Source organism: Ambystoma mexicanum, chromosome 9 (assembly GCF_040938575.1).
Source record: "Ambystoma mexicanum isolate Mex_15411 chromosome 9, UKY_AmexF1_1, whole genome shotgun sequence".
Taxonomy (NCBI): domain Eukaryota; kingdom Metazoa; phylum Chordata; class Amphibia; order Caudata; family Ambystomatidae; genus Ambystoma; species Ambystoma mexicanum.
This window is the reverse complement of record NC_090931.1, coordinates 324,808,092-324,827,573: the sequence shown is the minus strand read 5'-3', so window position 1 is coordinate 324,827,573 and position 19,482 is coordinate 324,808,092. Positions and strand designations below refer to the sequence as shown.

At 49.5% G+C, this 19,482-nt stretch overlaps 1 protein-coding gene across 2 annotated transcripts in view; it reads right to left on the bottom strand.

Annotated features, from left to right (window-relative positions):
• Nucleotides 1-19,057, bottom strand: part of SPNS2 (SPNS lysolipid transporter 2, sphingosine-1-phosphate) — a 467,335-nt gene extending 448,278 nt beyond the window's left edge. For both annotated transcript variants that reach the window (XM_069614731.1, XM_069614732.1), the window contains exon 1: nucleotides 18,204-19,057. In XM_069614731.1, coding sequence (XP_069470832.1) covers nucleotides 18,204-18,444 — 241 coding nt within the window. In that variant the 5' untranslated portion in view covers nucleotides 18,445-19,057. The remainder of the gene's footprint in view (nucleotides 1-18,203) is intronic.
• Nucleotides 19,058-19,482: the final 425 nt, after the last annotated feature.

Genomic DNA, 19,482 nt, shown 5'->3' with positions numbered 1-19,482 from the left:
GAATACAGTTACTTTGCGCAGTGAATTCCATAAATACGCGGAGCGCGCATTTTTTATTCTGAGCACAGGCACGCGCAGTGTCCTTCTCGGCATTCTGTCTTGAGTAACTGTTGGGCGGTCATTCTGTGTAAAATAACTAATGGGAGCCATTGTATAGCACAGTAGCTGATGGACACACATTCTGTGGCACTGTACCTGGTGGGTGGCCATTCTCTACTGAGTAACTGATGGGTAGCCAGGCTGTTGCACAGTCCCTAAAGAAGAGGCATTTTCAACGATACAAGTCATGGGCAGACATTCTCTGGCACATTAAGTTGTGCCATCTGGTGAGCAGGCATCCTGTGAAGTCTAAATGACGAGCGGGCATGCTGTGCCATCCAATGAGCAGGCCTCTTGTACAGTGTAAAGGATGGGCAGGCATGCTCTGCCATCTGATGAGCAGGTATCCTGTACAGTGTAAATTATGGGCAGCCATGATGTGCCATCTGAGGAGCAGGCATCCTGTACAGTGTAAATTATGGGCAGTCATGATGTGCCATCTGAGGAGCAGGCATCCTGTACAGTGTAAATTGTGGGGCGTCATGATGTGCCATCTGAGGAGCAGGCATCCTGTAAAGTGTAATTGATGGGCAGTCATGTTGTGCCATCTGAGGACCAGGCATCCTGTACAGTGTAAATTGTGGGCAGTCATGATGTCCCATCTAAGGAGCAGGCATCCTGTACAGTGTACATTGTGGGCCGTCATGATGTGCCATCTGAGGAGCAGGCATCCTGTGTAGTGTAAATTATCGGCAGCCATCCTGTGTTACAGTCACGTTCATTAGCCTACGACTGGACATTTCCATTTCATATTTTGCCAGCGTGCAATTTACTACTGTGCTTTTATTTTGTTAATCCTTGTACCTTTTTCAAACTTGCTTTATTATGTTTTAATGTGCTTAACAGGAGTGAACCCCTGTACTTTTAACAGTTTGTAGAATTCCTATGGGAGCGGCTGATAACTCATAACCATGCAGACTTCTGTTGCTAATGTGCACACGTGTAGGCAGTATGTTCTGGCAGTGATTGCCATCGCTCGTGCTCTGGGGTGCTCCGCCCTGCGGGGGTCACACCATGAGCTCACGTCAGTTCTGAACTCACCTATCCAGATCCGCGGAAACACACTCGCCCCTGTCTGTGAGTTCTGCCACTGCCAGTGATGGGTTGATAACGAGTTTCGTGTAGCTGCGATCTGTTTTGCCGTTGCCATGGTAAACAAGCAAAGCGCCTTCTTCCCGTTTCCCTGGCAACAGGACATTATCAGGGCCCGTCCCTTCCGGCCTGGGATTCTCCGGAAAGGTAAACCCTGGCTGGCCCAGCTGGGCATGGCTCCCGGGGCTTGCAGGCGGTGCTGGATTTCCTGACATGCCTGCTAACTGGGCTGCGTGTAGCGGGCTATTGGACGACACCATTTCTCAAAAACGCACACATGTGCCTCATTTTAGTACCCAAAAGAATCACTAAAATATGAAAAATAACTAGAAAGGCTAGGGGCCTAACTCACAGACACGTTTTATTATGGAAAAACCCCATCGGAAAACGTTCTGTGAATTAGGCACCAGGTACCCATTGCGGGCCTTTCCAAGGCACAGTGAACAATGGCACTTGGCGGGACGATCTAAAGACCTGGGACCTGTTGAATGCCTGCGCAAAGACACATATGTTCAGTAATCCACCGCTTTGGCTTTTATTTGGGCATAGCATGGCATTTGCCAGGCACTGCCACGATGATACTACCTGCACATAAAATGGCGACAGCTGTAAAATGGCGTGAGCTCCAGGACACATGAAAGCAGCCTGGCAAAGGCCTACTGTATACCCATACACAAGCCAACTCTGTTGTCCTTGGTAATGCTGGCTCTTAACAGGACTTAAGTGCAAAGACATACACACTGCTCATAAATCAAGGGGCTGAAGGCACACTTGGTTAAGTGGTTTTTATTATACCAGCCAGTGGTTGTAGATGCAATTAGAAAACAGATTTGAAATTATTAAGACAGGCACTTGATGTTACTGCTTAATAAAGCTACCTAAAATCCTAGGAGGATGTGTTTTAGGGGGCATGAGTGGGAAGTGGATAGAAATAACCATGGGAGGGTGCATCACTAAACAACACCCACAAGCTTGGTCTCCCTCCGCACATGCCATCTCCCTTCTAGCTGTTCTCCAATGACATCATTTTGACTTCTGGCTGGGGCTTAAGCATCACTTAACAGCCAGAACTCAAAATGATGGTGTGATGTGGTTGCTAGTTGAGGAGCTCTGAAACCTTGATATGATTTGATAAGTCATTTATAACGCGCCTGTACACAAGTGTTTCCAGGTGCGACAAGAAAGGGTAGACAGAGGGAGGACAAAACAAACCATCTTATTAGGCCTTGTATCATTCAGATCGTGCAAGTGTGAGGGGGGCTAAGAGGAGAGGTGCCATGGGGGAGTAGGGAGGGGAGAGTGCAATAGCAAGATGCATTAAGTGCTGTCGGGGAGGTGGCTCAAGTAAGTGCAAGGAGGCAGGGGAATGTAGGGTTGCAGATACAGTCTCAAGTGGGTGGGAGGCCCAGAGGCAGTGCAAGGGCTACTGGTCGTGCTGGAGCCTGGTGCCCATGAGGTTCAGTGGGTGGACAGGTAGCCAGTAATCGCAGAAGACCGGAGCATCAGCAGGGGACAGAGAGAAAGCAGAAGCGAAAAGCAAGGTCTTGAGTTGCTTCCGGAACCTTAGGTGGTCCTGCTCAAGTTTGAGAGAGGCAGGGAGGCTATTCCAGAGGGAGGCCTCATTCAAGGACAGAGATCTACCCCCCACGCTCTCCTTGGAGAAGCATCTAACCCTGAAAAATTTGGAGGTGGATGAGCGAGGGCTCAAGAAGGAAGATGCTTAGGAGGAGATAGTTGGATGTAGTGTGGTCCCAGGCCCCATAAAGCCTTGTGGACGATGCAAAGGGTCTTGAACTTGATCCTTGCATCCACCAGGAGCCAATGAAGAGATTTCAGGTCTGTAGAGATAAGATCCCTGGGCTTCAGGCCAATGACAAGTCTTGCAGTCCTGTTCTGATTAGTTGCAAAGGGCAAAGAGTAGAGGCAGGCAGATTTAGAAAGAGGTTGTTGCAATAGTCCCAATTAGAGAGGTCCAGGGCTCTGGAGACAGTGAGCTTCTGGGGGAAAGTGAGAAAAAGGAAGAATACATTTGAGCAGGTGCCTCTGGTAGTGGGACTTCTTAGAGATGTCAGATATGTGAGGAGAGAAGGAGAGGGTGGATTCGAAGATGACACCAAGGTTCTTTGCCTCTCAGGAGGGTGAGGGTTGAGGACCCAGGGTGGGCGGCCACAGAGCAAGAGGGAAAGTAGTAGCAGGGGTCCCAATGAGAAGGATCTCAGTCTTACTGGCATTAAGGCACAGATCGTTGGAGGCACACCATTCCTGAATCGTGGATAGACAGTTGGGAATGAGCAAGAGAGTAGAGGAGGCTGAGCGGAGCCTGAAGGAGTGTCATTCGCATAACACTGAAAGTTAGAACCGAAGGTAGAGATGCAGTGGTCCACAATTGCCAAGTAATGGTCGAAGAGTCAGGGTGAGAGGTTAGAACCCTGGGGAACACAACATGTAGAGATAAAGGAGGGAGAGAGAAAGGACCCAACTTGGACCTGAGAGGGTCGATCGGATAGAAAGGAGGTCAACCATGCTAGGGCCTGACCCGTGATGTCCAGGTTGTCACAGAGACGATTGATCAGGATGGCGTGGTTGACTGTATCAAAAGCAGAGGATAGATTAAGAAGAATGAGGACACAAGGAAGGTCAGAGTCGAGATTAGAGAGCAGGTCTTAACAGGTTTTCAGGAGAGCTTCTGGCTGCTCTAGAGCCAGACTGGTTGTAATGGAGACAACCAACAGTTTCAGTATGGAGAGTGAGATTGGAGATGGCCAGCTTTTCCAGGAGTTTGCCCAGGAAAGGAGTGATAGAGATCGGGCGGTAGTTTGCTGGAGAGGAGGGATCTGCAGAGGATTTCTTGAGTAGGTGGTGCACAAGGGAGTGCTTTAGGGGGGACGGAAGGTTCCAGTGGCAAAAGAGTGATTGCAGAAATTGGCTAAGGCTGGAGCAAGGGTGTCAATGCGGTCCTTGGTGGTTCTGGAGGGGCAGGGGAGCACCTGCCATGACAAGACTTTCATAGATCAGACTTGTCTAGAAACATCGTCGGCAGTGAACACGGGGAAGGAGGAGAAAGGAGGAGTAGAGACGGCTGGAGAGGGGCTGGGACTGGTAGAGGGAGACAAAGAGCAGAGAGTGGACAGGATGTCCTGAGTTTTAGTGGTGAAGTGAGAAGCCAGCGCCCTGCAAAAGGCCTGGGAAGGAACAGGAGAGGTGGAGCCTGCAACAGGATTGGCTAACTCCTTGCAGATTTTGAAGAGTTCGGCCAAGTTATTAGAGGCGGCAGAGACACGGAATTGGATGTAGGCTCTCTTCTTGAACAGGACAGAGAGTCTATATTGCCTCTGGAGCAGGTGGCAGGCCCGTTTTTTGGAAGATGAGCCTGATGCCCTCTACTTCGTCTCTGCCACCATACATTTGCGCTCAAAGGTGGCAAGGTCGGAATCATACCAAGAATGGCACTTTATGACATTTACAGAGAGGAGGGAGATGACACATGAGGGGGGACACACAGCTTGTGGGTGCTGTTTGGTTACTGACTCACCCATTATCTCCCATGGCCATGCTGATCCCTATGGACTATCCCACCCACTATGTTCGCATTCCTGCCCAAAACACATCCTCTTGGTATCTCTCTGAGCTAGCTCTGTCAAGCAGTAACATCAAACATTGGCCTATCAGTGTTATTTCTAAGCAGGCTGCTGAGAGTTAATGGGTTAATTGCAACTGTAAATGCACTACTGTTGTCATAAAAAAACGTCTTAACTAAGTTCACCCTCTGCCACTTGATTTGTATCTGTTTCATGCACAGAAGTGCTGTTAAAAACACAGGTAAAGGCAGCATCTTTGCCTATCATATGCCCAGGTAATGGACACCATGTTCCTGTTGTTGCCATCTCATGACCAAGCAGTAGCGTCATAGCAGCGCCTGGCTAATGCCTCTTCAAAAGCCAAAATATTTGGCTTTGCCAATGCTTGTTTTAGATTGCCTGTACCTTGACAGAAGCAGGTAAACCATGTGCGAATCACAGGGGTTGGTCGAGCCAGAACGTGTAGGCCACATTCCCAAAGTACACGAACATAGGCAACCCCAAACATGCTTTGACTTTGTTGGGTCTCTTCGGCGAGGTTCAGATTGAGTCGCCATGTCTGGCAAAAGCCCTACAACCCAGGGAGTCTCACGGAGGGACCCAAACGTGATGGACTGAAATGCTTGTGCCAATACTTGCTATCCCCAGGGTAGCCCTCCAGGAAGAGTTCGAATCCATCATTTTGCTCATCCAGGACATCAGCTTTACCCTTTGTCAGTCGGTACCATGGCAGCTTTTGTCTGTTTCGGGACCATTCCTTCTGCCCATGTTGCTGCAGAATCCGCAGAACAGGCATATGTCCCGGCATGCAATTACCAATGAATGTGAAATCACCACCTTTGTAAATAGTGCCAATCTGCCCAAGCACTTCTCTCTTGCTTCTGATTGGGGATGAGGTAGGGTCTTTTTTTTATTTTTTGCATTTATTTTCAGCACACATAACCCATAGCTATCTAGGCGCTAGTTTCATTGTGGAAGGGCAGGTTATTTATAACGCACTTTTATTTATTTATTTTTTCAAGCGCTGGTCCGGAATTCGAAACTTTGTTTGCTCAGCCTGGTCTTGCTTCCATTGTGCAATGCCATAGAGCTATTCTCTCGTCCAAGTAGCAGAGTAGGTTGAGTTAAGTATGGAGAGCAAGTGGAGGAGAGTTATTTTTTCTCCGTCCTGCTACCAGGCATTGTCCTTCTTCCGCGGTATGCTTCATTTCTTAAATCGTGGTTTGCAACCTTTGCACACGATGCAGATGGGAGTTGGTGGGTGAAGATGTACTAGTCGTTTTTTAGGTTTTGGCTAAAAAGTGTCACTTTTAGAAATCTACTGGTGTGGAGAGAGGTGCGTGGCACGTGTTTATGAATACACATCCATCTTGGTGGTGTGCCACTGTTCCTTCCTTTTGCATCTTTCTTGCACTGTGATTTCCTGAAAGATCAGGTGTAAAACAAATTGTACTTTGCAGACAGCGGAGGAAAGCAAAGGTAGGGATGTTAACTTCACGTTCTGGCCCTTTTCTGTCTTCCAGCAATAGAAAATGCAGCACAGATGTAAATGAAGGTGTAAGAACATTACATGTGTGACTTTGCTGCAAGTGGTTGCCTCTGGTCTCAATTTGTTGCAGAGTCCCAGATGTCCCAGTCCTGACAGAACAGTCTTTGGTTTTTAACTACCTTTTTATTTGAAGTGTGTACCTGTTTAGCATTAAGTATTTTAATGAGTGTGATCACTTGTAATCGTGTGAGTGTTATTGCTGTCCTTTAAGCACAGTACAAAGTTTATTGGTGCATTGAAGGATGCACCGGACATGGTTCTCTTTAATTCGCTTTTGTCCAGAACTGGTTTGGCTTTGAATATTCTCAGTCATTTTGCGTTCAGCTCGTTCATTGTTATGATATCATGGGAGTTGAATTTGAGGAATTCAGTGTATGGTTGGGCTGTCAAATTTAAGGTTCTCTAAGGTATTATAATTCTTTCTTAGGTAGTTCCAATCCAAAACACATTGACGTAATCAGTTCCTTGCTCCTACGATAGCCGCGGCTAAGACTGCCATGTCCATCTGTACAACAAATGTTTCTTTCCTTGCCCTATTCAGATCAGGAAGTGAAAAAGGGGTCTGCAGTCTTTATAACGAAAATGTTATAAAGAATGAACATATATTGAATCTTTTATAACAAAACAGTTTATGAAGAATGCACTTAGGGGTGGGTAAAGGGTTCAATCTAGTGGGGAAACGGTTGGGGTGGGTTCTTAGGGGTTGTAAACTGGGGTTTAGATAGGACTCCCGAAAAAGAAAAAAAATATTCGCTATATTTTTTGTTATAAAAGTTTTGTTATAAGTGCATTCTTCATAAAATGTTTCTGATATAAAGACATTTACCAGCAACAGGGTGTCCTGCTTGGAGCTCCCAGGATCATTATAATAAAAACCTCACATTTTTATAGCTAGCTCAGAAGTAAGAAGGGCAGAGTCAGCGCTGCTGGGATTCAAACCTGCAACTGGATTTAACTCGCTGAGCTATCTTCCCAGCTAAATCACTGAAAGAATTATCAAAACTATGGAAACAAACACCAATCCCGCTTCTAGGGCAGCGATCTTGAGACTGTAGGCCTTGCCCACGTGGGGGGGGGCAAACTGATGTTCAGGGGGGCGCGAAGCTCTTTAAAAAGGGAGTCCAGTATTGAATTATGTTGTATTTGTATTTATAAAGTGCTAGCTGAGGCCTGGACACATCTAGGCGCTAACAGGGGGTAACTGGGGAGACAGTTATAGGAGCTCCAAAAGGATGAAATAACGTTTTAAGAGCTTTGCGAAAGGTGAAATGACCGGTAATTTCTCGAAGCTGGCACGGAAGGGGAATTCCATATAGTAGGGGCAAGGACAGAAGAAGAGCGTCTCCTCCTCCCGCACTCTATGGTTCTTTCAATAGAGTTTGCGAAGACGAGCGCAAAAGTCTCGGAGGTGTGTGCCAGGTTGATGAATCGCGCGACGCGCAACACACAGAATTTACAAGTTGACGCAGTATTTCACAGCAAGCCAGTGAAGCTGCTCTAACACACAGTGGGGGTGTGCAAACCTAGATGCACCCAGAGCTGGGCGCGCTGCAGAACCGTGCAGAATCTGCAAGCGTTGGACCAGGACGGCAAATTGGCCAAGAAAGATTCCATTACAGTAGTCAAGAGATCCCCTGATGGAAGAGGTCACAGCTGTAAAAGGGAGCACAGGGGAAGAGGTCACAGCTGTAAAAGGGAGCACAGGGGGTATAAAAGGAAGAGTCTGTTTTAGAAGCTTCAGTTTGAGACAAGCTGCATTGCAAACCAAAGAAATGCGAGCTTCTCTAGGGCCTGAAGGCAAAAGTTTAATACCCAGACTCTTCACTGATGCACTGCGGGCTGGGCAGGGTCCCAAGGAGGAAGGCCCTTACTCAGTATCCCAGGCCCTATCGCGGTCAGAGGAACCAATCACGAGAATCTCAGCGTTGTCCCCGCTTTATTAATAACCAGATACTGGCCACCCAATCTCCAATAGCAGACGCTTTAGATGGCAGCTCAGATAGCGGCGAGTCAAGTCGGAAAAGTAACTGAGTGTCATCATGTTCCACAATGAGATCAGTCACAGGACGAAGATACAGATGAAAAAGAAGAGGCGAAAAAGAAGACCCTTCAGGAATGCCACATGTTATAGCACCAGTGACTGCTTTTAATGTGGTGTTAAGACCCGACCCGGCAGGCCCGATCCGGTGTTAAGGTAATTAGCACTCCGGATTACCAAAGCGGCAACCCGGGGTGCTAAAAAAATTGTTTTTTCCTTCCTACAACGGGACGCGCTGAGCCCCTCTTCCCTTTCCATGGCGGACGTTCTGAACAGAGAGGAAGGTGCGGCTAGCAGCCCCAAAAAGGTAAGTTTGGGAGTCGGTGGATTAAAAATAAAAAAGGGAGCGGTGAAGAGAACCGGCTGCCAGGCGGCTTAGAACAGGGCTTACACCGGCGGTTCAAGCCTGCGTTCCTAGCCACCTAATTGGCTGGCTCCCCCTGCCTGGTCCTAGTAGAAAATATAAGCCATTGGGCAGGGGCACAGCAGCAATATTTTTGCTCAAGGGGGCTCTGCAACAATACTTTTACTCAAGGGGGTCTCTCAGCATTAAACGTTTGAATAGCACTGTTCTAGGGTGATCGTACGCTAATCCCGGGCTCTTGTGAGACAGTGTGCTGCCAGATTTGCAGTAGTTATTAGCAACACCCTGAGCGCCTTCGGTAAAAACATTTCTCCACCAAAAAGGTAAGCAAGAATTAGGGTTCCAAGCATGAACCCCTGCTCAGGAGAATGCTGTAATCGCCATGAATGGCCCTTTTATGGGTGTGGCAGTATTTCTGGTAGGAACAGCACCAAATTTGTTTACCTTAACTGTCCCTAGTTTTAGAAGTAAATCCGCCACGGTACAAGTGGGGGAGAGGGGGTGAGTAGGGGTTTGAGAGTTTAATCCCCATTTTGGAGCCCCAAAGATTGCATGGGGATTTTAGAGCATTTATCGTGTACGGTAGTTACGCATGCAGTAAATGCTCCCTTTTTCAGGACACAACTCCTCCAAACTCATAGTACGGTGGTGCGGTAAAAGCGGCAGTACTTCTGTTACCGCTACTTTTTATGGCATCACCATTCATGCAAGGGGGCTCTAAGTGACTTCTTGAAGATTTTGAGTCTACAGCACTGCGACTACTGGTTGTTGTTTCATGTCTCAGATAGCTCAGTGAGTTAAGCACTTGCTGCAGATCACACATTCAACCGCTGGCAACACCAACTCGGCCTTTTATCCTTTCCGAGCTGAATGACCTTCATGCCATTAAAATGGGTAATAATTACGTACAGCAATAGAAAATGGCAAAAGAAAATGTTAGCAGCAGCTGTTAATAGAAATAAGCGCAATGATTATATCAGTACCTTAAGTGGGATGAGAAATCGTGGACGGGGTGGGGGGGGGCATCTCTAAAACTTCACAGCATTTCTAAACAGTGCTGGACGGGGCCTACCAAATACCCTTGAATTAAAAATAAAATCCCCAAAATACATGGTTCAAGATTGCCTGTTATTATAATATCAATGTACACATCTTACAATCTGTCCTAAGCATATCATGCTATTTGCTTAGTTGCCTAAAAACACATGTTCGTGATATTTGTCAGACAGCTTGACAAATAACACGCATTACACACCACTCAGCATCCCAACAAAAAAAAAAGAGAACATGTTTTTTGCTGTGCTGGGGATTAGAGCCCGAGCGCTGCCGGTGATCACCCAGTGTCACATTGCACTGTGCTGTTCGGTAAGTGCTGGGCTTTGTTTGTTTCATGGAAAAGACAGCTTGCCACATACAGCCCTGTTACGGGCTTTATGTGGCAAGCAGTCTATTGAATGAAACAAAAGAAATGCAGCGCCTACGAAATGGCACAGCACTGTGCTACTTGGTAGGTGCTGGGTTGCTTTTGTTTTGCTCAATAGACTGCTTGCCACATAAAGCCTGTAGGCTGTAGCAGACTTTCAAGGAGTCTATAGAAAGAAACAACCAAAGTGCAGCCTCTACCAAATAGTGCAGTGGATGTGACACCGCTTCTCAATGGCAGAGCTTGAGTTCAAATGCTGGCAGTGGAGCGGGAAGTAAAACAATAAAAATTGCGAAGGGACGCATGGCAGGGCCCCGGCTCAACAGAAGTTTGGGAGACTGCCGGGGCTCAGTTCTGGCTAGTCCCGGTCCACTTCAAGCCCTGGGTTATATACAGCAGACTGGTTTATGGGAAATCGTGAGAATTCCTGTCATGCTGTTGTTTCTGAGATACTCCTAGACTCACGAAGAGTGAATGCTATATCATGCACGGTCTGGCATGTGATTGGTTCCTCCTGAGCCATACCGGCCTATTGGAAATATCCTGATCCCCGCCGACAGGCCAGTCCTCATTGAGTGCGAACCCTGCCAATCGGGGCATTGTTTTACAGTCAGAGAAGCCCTTTCTCCACTGCCAAGAAAGCACACAACAACACGTCTATTTACAGTGCTAGGAAGGGCGCTGGGGATCGCTCTCGCGCGTTTCCCCGGGGTGACAAGCCTCACTGAGCTGCCGTGCGAACGAGTGCCTCCGTCCTCTAGGAACGATGACTTGGTTATGCATGTAAATGAAGTCAGGCCTCGCCGGGAGGGCACAAAGGCCTGTTTCATCAGCTCACACGGCGCGATGGCCTCCCTCCTGTGGGCCAGACGGGCCCAGTACCGGGGCCCTTACTCATAGAAGGACTGGCTCCCGAATCTGGGGTCCTTCTCACAACAACGCGGCCACTTAGACAACTCATCTGCAGATAGCTCAGAGCCGCAAGAAGCAGCTTTGGCACGCAAAACGCACCGTGAGACCATAAGGGCCGTTATGGGCTGATAATGCCCGGGCGCTTTATCCAACCGGAGGTTGAAATCCAGTCGGGTTTTTAGACTTACTGGTCGCAGATCTCCATTGAAACTAATTATATGTATTTGTTCTCATAAATATTACTTGTGGCCATCCTGCATGCCAGAGTCGATTTACACACCATTTGCTGGGTGGGCCTCTGAGCCCAGCCCTACTGACAACGAGGGTTATTCAAATAAACTGCTTAATGGCCCTCGAGTTATCACCCTGCGGTCGAAGGATAAAGGGCTAAATTACCCGCACCAACATTCAAACCTGTGATCCTCGAGTTACACACACATCGCTGCGGCAGGCGCAGTAGCCTGCTGAGGTATGTTACGGGCACGAGTAATGTGGCGAGATCCGTCTTTACAAAAAAAGCTGGTACATGATGCCAGACACCCCACTCTAGCAGGAGTTGGAGGGCAAACTGTGTAACAGGGCTGAAAAGAAAAGCCAAATTCACACCCAGGAAACGGGGAGGGGGGTTTTAGAGCAAAAACAGAGCTAGAGACTGTGCACAGCCTACTGCGTTAATAGAAACGTGGAACTAGGCAGACCAGTTGGGCCTGGGGTTCTTGACCCGCCCCCCAGCACATATGTGTGTATGTGTGTTTAGTTCCCCAGGAGGAGCTGGCACTAAGAAGTCTGGGCCCAACAATATAGGTCTCCCTCCAACGTGCAGCTTAGGTGTGCGGTATTCCAAACCTTCTGCACCGCACCTGCTGCAACGACCGGCCCGGAATGGGCAAGAGGAGATGCCTGATCACTTTTCATCAATCACCTTTTATTATTATTATTATTATTATTAATATTATTTGTATACTGCACCGGTTGACTCTCTTGTCCTGGTTGGATTGGCCGGCAAATAGAGGCATACAAGAGAGAGACAGCAGAGCGCGTTGTGGCTGGAATGGCGTGTTTTTAAAAGCAGGGGGAAAAGGTATGTGAGTGCCCGAACTCTGAAGTGTGGGTATGTATGGCAAACCTTCTGAAGTGCAGTGAGATTTTTGGACCCTATGCCTTGAGGGAGTGCCGCGCAGGAGGCAAGATGCCGGCCTCGGTGCATGTGTTGAGCTTACGGCTGAAATGGGCCCTTACGGTGCCAGCCATTTCCACGTTTTATGGGCGCCTGCCGGTGGGCTACTATCCTGGCACCATCAGTCTGCGCCCCAAAGTGGCTGGGTGAACATTAAGAAGTTGCAGTTTACAAGGTGCTTTGTGTCACAGGTTTGCTGCTTCGTGGCGCTGTGACGAATTGGTTGAACGCAGCTCAGTACAATGGTGCACAAATGATCACACGATGAACGACTGAGTTGAACCCTTGACCTGATCAGGACATACAGATCTCAGCTGCAAGCGCTTATTTGACTGAGCTATCTGACCGGCTACATCATGCTCATGAACCAGCCATGCGGCATTCTTTATTCACCCTGGCATCAGCTTCTGGCAGCAACAAGATGTACATGAGAGCCCTTCCGCCGTCGGTTTGTTCTATGCTGGTGTTCCGCGGAGGGCAGCGGGGAATAGTTAACATGTACAGTTACTGGGGGTCGTGTAGCGGTGCCGAGCGGCAGGGCGAAGGCATAACAGGAGGGCGTCTGTGAAGGGTGGGTGTTGGTAAGGATACTAGGACGTGAGGGTTCAGGGGTGTATCTAAAAAATTAAGAAGTTAAGTGGAAAGCCAAAGGAGACACCTGAACGTGTTTAAGTGAATGTGAGCGATCACCCCCTATGTTTACATGACTAAGCGCTTTAAATAGCTCCTCGTGGCACACCCAGGACAACATCAAGACGCTGAGAGGAGGGGGTTGGGAGCAACCAGAGAGACCCGATATTAGGCAGTGCCAAGTGTCAGAGGGCTGACCCCCAGTTCAGCGCCTTGGCTGCTCCTCCGGATGTGAAAGCACACATTAGTCATCCTGTCAGCTGCAGCCGCACCAGCAATACATTACACCAATGTAGCACCGCCCATGGGCCGAAACTGTTCCATTGAAGTATAGGCAGGAGGGCGACGCCATGTCAGGAGGGACACACAGCTTGTGGGTGTTTAGTTTTCCTACCCACCCATTGAACGCACCTGGCCATACTAATCCCTAAGGCTACTCCCACCCTCAATCTGACCCTCCCCAACCAAAACACACCTTACTGAGATCTCTTTGAGCTAGCTGAACCAGGTAGTAACATCAAACGTTATGCTGCATATGACCTGCCAGTGTTATTTCTAGGCAGTCTTCTGAGTGTTAGTTGCTTGCAGTGGTAAATGAGCTTCTGTTGTAATAAAAATGTGTTAACACAGTGTGCTTTCAGCCACTTGAGATAAAAGCAATAGGGTGTCCTCTCAGCTGTTCGTTGCACTTAAGTCTTTTTAAAAACAACCACTGATAAAGCCAAGAGTTTCTACTTCCATACAGATATTAGACAGGCATTTCTGACATCACATGCCTGGGCACTCCAACCATTTTCCAGCTGTTACCACCTTATGGCTGGGTGCTACCATTATGGCAATGTCTCGCAAATGCGTATTCAGTCCATGCACTAAAGCCAAAACAGTTGGCTTTTTCCAATTTGTTTTTAATTCATTGACTAAAGTGCTGACTCCATAAACAGGGAACCCACATTCTAATCCCCACTTCCACAGTTTTCCAGCTTGTGTGATCCTTGGAAAGTTGCTCTGTGTCACTGTGCCTTTCAGTCCTCGCTGTTATGAAGTCCCAGCAGTAGTTTTATTTGCAACTCTCTGTACTACTTAGGTCGTTGGCAATCATCACTCCAGGAGCTTCAATTTGCTCAGAACATGTCAACTACAACAGATGGACGAGACCCAAGCAGGGCAAAACCGGTCTGTGATTGCTGTACATCTTTGAGCGAGCTTTGCCCTTTTTTGCGCCGCTGTTACACAATGTACAGAAGCGGCACCTCTACATTCTGTTATTATGACGCACATGTACTCGGTGTCGTTATGGCTTAGACGTGGGTGTTTTGGGTGTCACTCGCGATGACCTGGGCGCGGGTGCGTGCTTGTGTCTGTGGTGAGGACCTAACGTTGCCAGGTTGTGTGTGGCTTTTCCCTGGGTCTGGGTTGTTTCTGTTTCACACCTTCGGCTGCATTGTACTTGGTAAGATGGGTTTGGGAAAGGGTAGAGCTGGGCGGAGTCGTGGCGCCCCGAGAGCGCATGCCCGCATCGATCCCTGCCCGGGCTCTTGAAGGCACCTGCAGGCGGCTAGTGCATGGAGCGGCCAGTGCATGCCGCGGCAGCCTGCTCCGGGCATGACGCTTCGCCGCTGTCAGCGCTTCCCTCGGTGCGCTGCCGTGCACACGCGCGCACACACGCGCCCAGCGCATGGCCACGGCACTTTCCTCTGCAGCAATGTCAGCAGATGAAGAATCGCCCAGGGGCTGGAGAGGAGGGGGGCGGTGGGGGGGGGGGGCGCTGGAGAGAGAAAGGAGGGAGAATTCATGAAGCGCCGGCTTTCCGTAGCGTGCCAAGGCGCCGAAGTGTACCCGTGGGGTTGCAGGTTAGATGTGGTGCGTGCGTCTCACCGCCTCCTGGCACACAACGCCGCAAGGCGTTCTCTGGGTACCAGGGTCCATACACAGGGCACTGTGGAGGAAAGCGGGCTATACACCCTGACACGGAGCAGTTCTGCCAGCTCCTAAAACCAGCCCACTCTGCCAAGCCTCTTGCTAGCACGGGCCATCAGACAACAGCCGCCGTGCCTCTTCTGCTGAACCAGGAAGCACTGTGGCCCTGTAGACCTTTCCATGCCATATGAACGGGGCATTAATCTTCGGTAACGCCCTTGCCAGGCTTAACGCATTGTGCCAATGCAATAATGCAACTTACAGTATGGAACATACGAACAATAACCAACCAGACTGTACCGTAACGTGTCACGCCGTAACACGGTGTAGCATTACGCGGTACTGTACTCTATAATGACACGTGACACACTATGAGGCACAGCACCGTGACATCCAACAAGGATCCTCAAAGCCCTGATTGTGCTGTTGCGATTGGCCTGTGGAGGGTGGTGCACAGCATAGGGAACCCTGCTGGCATTGCGATGCATTCCTCATACGTCTTTAGACTCCCTGGGGAGGAGACCCGTGTGGTCTTGAAAGCTAGCAGACACACATGTGCAGTTAGCATGCCAGCATTCTAAACTAAGCCATGGACCATGCAGACGGTGACAGTGCACGGCATAAGAATCTTTAGCATAACATAACATTATGCAGACAACATGGCAGGTATATGTAGAGCTCGTACGTTTCTGTGGCCATGCGCGTGAAGGTCAGCCAGTCCTGATGATTTTTATCTCCCATTTGGAGTCTGGGACTTGTATTTTTTCTTTCTGATTAGAAAAGTGGGGAAACTACAAGTCCCAGAATTCCAAGCAAAAACAGGCCGTCTCACGCACGGCCCTAGCAAACTTGAGAGCTCTGTGTGGAGAGTGCACACACTTTGGGGCTCTAGGCAGTAACAGTTGCTTAGAAAGAATGTATGGCTCCATGAGTGGGTTCGGTGCTCCTGTGAGTGGGCCAATGTACTGCAATTAGTGTGTTTTGGTGTTGGGATCATGAGATTTCCATGAGTGGTCTGGGGTTTCCTCTACAGGATGTATGGCTCCATGAGTGGGATGGGTGCTCATGTGAGTGGGCCAATGTACTGCAATTAGTGTGTTTTGGTGTTGGGATCATGAGATTTCCATGAGTGGTCTGGGGTTTCCTCTACAGGATGTATGGCTCCATGATTGGGTTCGGTGCTCCTGTGAGTGGGCCAATGTACTGCAATGAGTGTGTTTTGGTGTTGGGATCATGGGATTTCCATGAGTGGTCTGGTGTTTCCTCTACAGGATGCATGGTTCCATGAGTGGGTTGGGTGCTCCTGTGAGTGGGCCGGAGCACCCAGGTGCTGGGAGTATTTGCATTCTTGTAAGTGTAATGCTATCACCATGAGTATGTGTTGGAGTCATGGGATTTGCGCGAGTGGCCTGGTGTTTCCTCTACAGGATTAGTGCATCCATGAGTGGTTTGCGTACTCCTTAGGGTGGACCAGATGAGAGTATGTGTGCTCTTAGGAATGGAGTGGCTTTGCAATGAAGATGCGTGTTTGAGTTCCTTTAAGTGGGTCGGTGCTGCGATGAACTACGTGGGGTTCACATGAGTGAGACGGAATTGCCGTGAGTGGCTGTGAATGATCTGTCCGGCCCATGGCCAGGGTGGTGGCACCATAAGCATGTCTGGGATACGGCAAGTGGGCTGGTCTTCGAGCAGCATGTGTGTGTTCCTAGGGGTACACTGGTGTACCCATAGATGTGGTTGTGTTCCAGTAATGACTGTTTTCTGTTACCATGGTTGGATAGGCTTCCCATGAGTGGGTCTGTGCTCCTATCAGTGGATTGGCGTTGCCATCAGTTTTTTTTTAAAAAGAAATTGTAGTTGTTTTGAAATCAAATCTTTCTCAAACCTTGCATCATTCGCAATTATAACATTTAACACTTTATAAAATTAAAAAGAGATTGCACGAACAATAAAACTGTAAAAACGCATCAATTAATACATGTTAAAAACAACATCATTGCATGGATATTCATCCCAGAAAGTCACTCATATAGAACCTCTTTGAGAAGCTCATTCACATATTTAAACATAGCCACAACCAAGGACAATTGAGAAGCATTCGGCATCGAGGCCCACCAAAGTGCTGCAGTTAATGTTCGGTATTGATCTAAAAATTGGCCAATATAACATGCATTTGTGTTCCTGTGGGTGAGCTGGGAGTATGTTCCCATCAGGGTATGTGTTCACACACGATGGTCCTTGCTCCAATGAGTTTCCCACTGTCAATGGAGAGGTGTTCCAGTGAATGGATGTCTATTTCATGTGCATTGAGTGGCGTTTCAATGGGTGTGAGTAGATTCGGGTATGGCTATGAGGTCCAATGAAGGCATTGGCAGTCCCATGATTGGGTTGCCGCTCTCCTGGGCATGGATGATCCTACCGTGACTGGGGTTATGCCCCCCTATACATGGGCATGTTCTTAAAATGTGTTGGTGCTCCAACGAGTGTGTCTGTGTTCCTCTGAATGGGTTGGGGTTCCTGTGTGTGGGGGTGTGTTTAAGTGAGTTTGCATGTCTCCCAATGAGTGTATTGGTGTTTCCAAGAGTAGGTCTTTGTTCTTATGAGTGGTTGGCCTTCCCATGCGCATGCCTGAGTTCACATGAGTCGCCCTGGATTTACCATTCCTATGAGTGGGTTTCCATTTTCATGAGTGGGTGATATTCCCTGACAAAGTCCCAGTACCTACGAGTGGGTTGCGTTGCTATTCCCATGAGTGTGTTGCCAATTCTGGGAATTGATTGTCATCCCCTTGAGACGGTTGCCATTCACGCGAGTGCGATGGCATGCCCACAACAAAGTCCCAGTTCCTACGAGTGGGTTGCCAATCCTATGAGTGGGTTGCCATCCCCATGAGGGGGTTGCCATTCACATGAGTGGGTTGCTATTCCCATAACGAAGTCTACGTTCCTACGAGTGGGTTGCCATTCCCAAGAGTGGGTTTCCATTCTCATGAGTGAGTTGCTATTCCCATAACAAAGTCCCAGTTCCTTCGAGTGGGTTGCCAATTCTATGAATGGGTTGCCATTCCCATGGGTGGGTTGACAATCCCATGAGTGGGTTGCCAATCCTATGGGTGGGTTGCCATTCCCATGAGTGGTTTGCCAATTCTATTAATGGGCTGCCAATCCCATGAGTGGGTTGCCATTTTTCCATGACTGGGTTGCCGTTCTCGTGAGTGGGTTATTCAGATATGCTTGTTTATGTTCATGTCGGTGGATGTCTGTTACACTTGGTTCTCGGTTTCTATCCTTACACGTCTGTGTGTTTGTGTGTGTTCTGGACATGGTTAAAGTGTTCCGATGCGTGGGTGTCTGTGTTTTTTTACATGAGTGTAGAGGTGAGGGGGGGTGATCTCCGCCGCTCAGGGTGATGGAGTCGTCCTTACCTGCAACGGTGTACCGGTCCAGATAGTTGAGCACATTGCCCACACTTAGGATGCCCGCTGCTGCTACGCTGGCCCGACCAAGCTTCCGAGGCTTGTGCGGCGCGGGCAGTGATGGCTCCAGGTCGGGGTCCGAGCTCTTCATCCTGCCCGACAAGGTCTGCACCTCTTCGTCCTCGCCGGCTCCAGTGCAGCCACTGCAGTCCGGGCTGCTCCCCGAACCCTTATTCTCCAGGCACATCATGGGCCCCTGGGCAGAGAGCCCCCCGGGCCCCAGCCCACAGTGATGCTAGTGCCAGGGGGAGCCACGGCCGCCTCCGCGGGGGCAGCACTGCAGGTGAGCAGGCAGGGAGTTCAAGGTTGGGTCCAGGGCTTGGCGCTCTCTAGCCACCTGTCAATGCAATGCGGGTGTCTGAGGTGGCACCGCCGCGGGCATGGGGCACTCTGTGCTCTCCCGGCGGCGCGCCACTGGCGGTGCTGCCACCCGTCTCTGTGCTCCCGGGTTCTGGTATCACACGCCCCTGCTGCCACTGTGACGTTCCTGGGGTGGACTGGTTGTGTGGTCAAGGTGTCCTCACTGATTTGTCCGGGTCTGGTGCCACTGTGCTACCCCGGGCATTTTGCCTCCTGGCATCACAGTGAGGTCCCTGGTACCTCCTGGTGTCAGTTTGGACTCCTCGGTTATTGCTTCTTGGCTCAAGGTGCTCTCCCTGGTCCTGGCATCCGTGTGATGCCCCTTACATTCCAGATGGCACCTTGCTCGTGCAGAAAGCCAACGTTGCGGGCTCTGTTGTCTCCATTCACCGCTGCGGCTCAACCTGCTCCTGATTGCCTTTTTCTGAAGCTCTCGTTCTAAAACTGACATGACGGAGCCCCGCCCCTTTCCTTGGCCCGCCTCTACAACCCCCCCCCTTCCCTCCACGCTCCCCCTCCCATGTCAGCTCCTGGGCAGGCTGGGCGTGCCCCGGGTGCCCGTGGTGCGGCTCCGCTTGCGGTGCCGATGCCCGTGGCGGTGCACAGGAACGGACAGAGCCTCAGCCCCAGTGCAATTAATTAGCAACACCCCTGCTCCCCCCTGCACCCATTCGACTGCGCGATTACCTTGGCCGCCACGGCTCGTACCAGGAGCTGGGAAGAGGCGGGTGGGCATCTAACACTATGTGCCAGGGTCTTGGACGGGCTGCGCCGGTGCTGACAGTGTGCTGTCGTATTATGGGAAGTCGTGGTATAGCACCTGCTCAGCAGGTCAACAGCTTGCATACATTCAACATTATCCATTCCA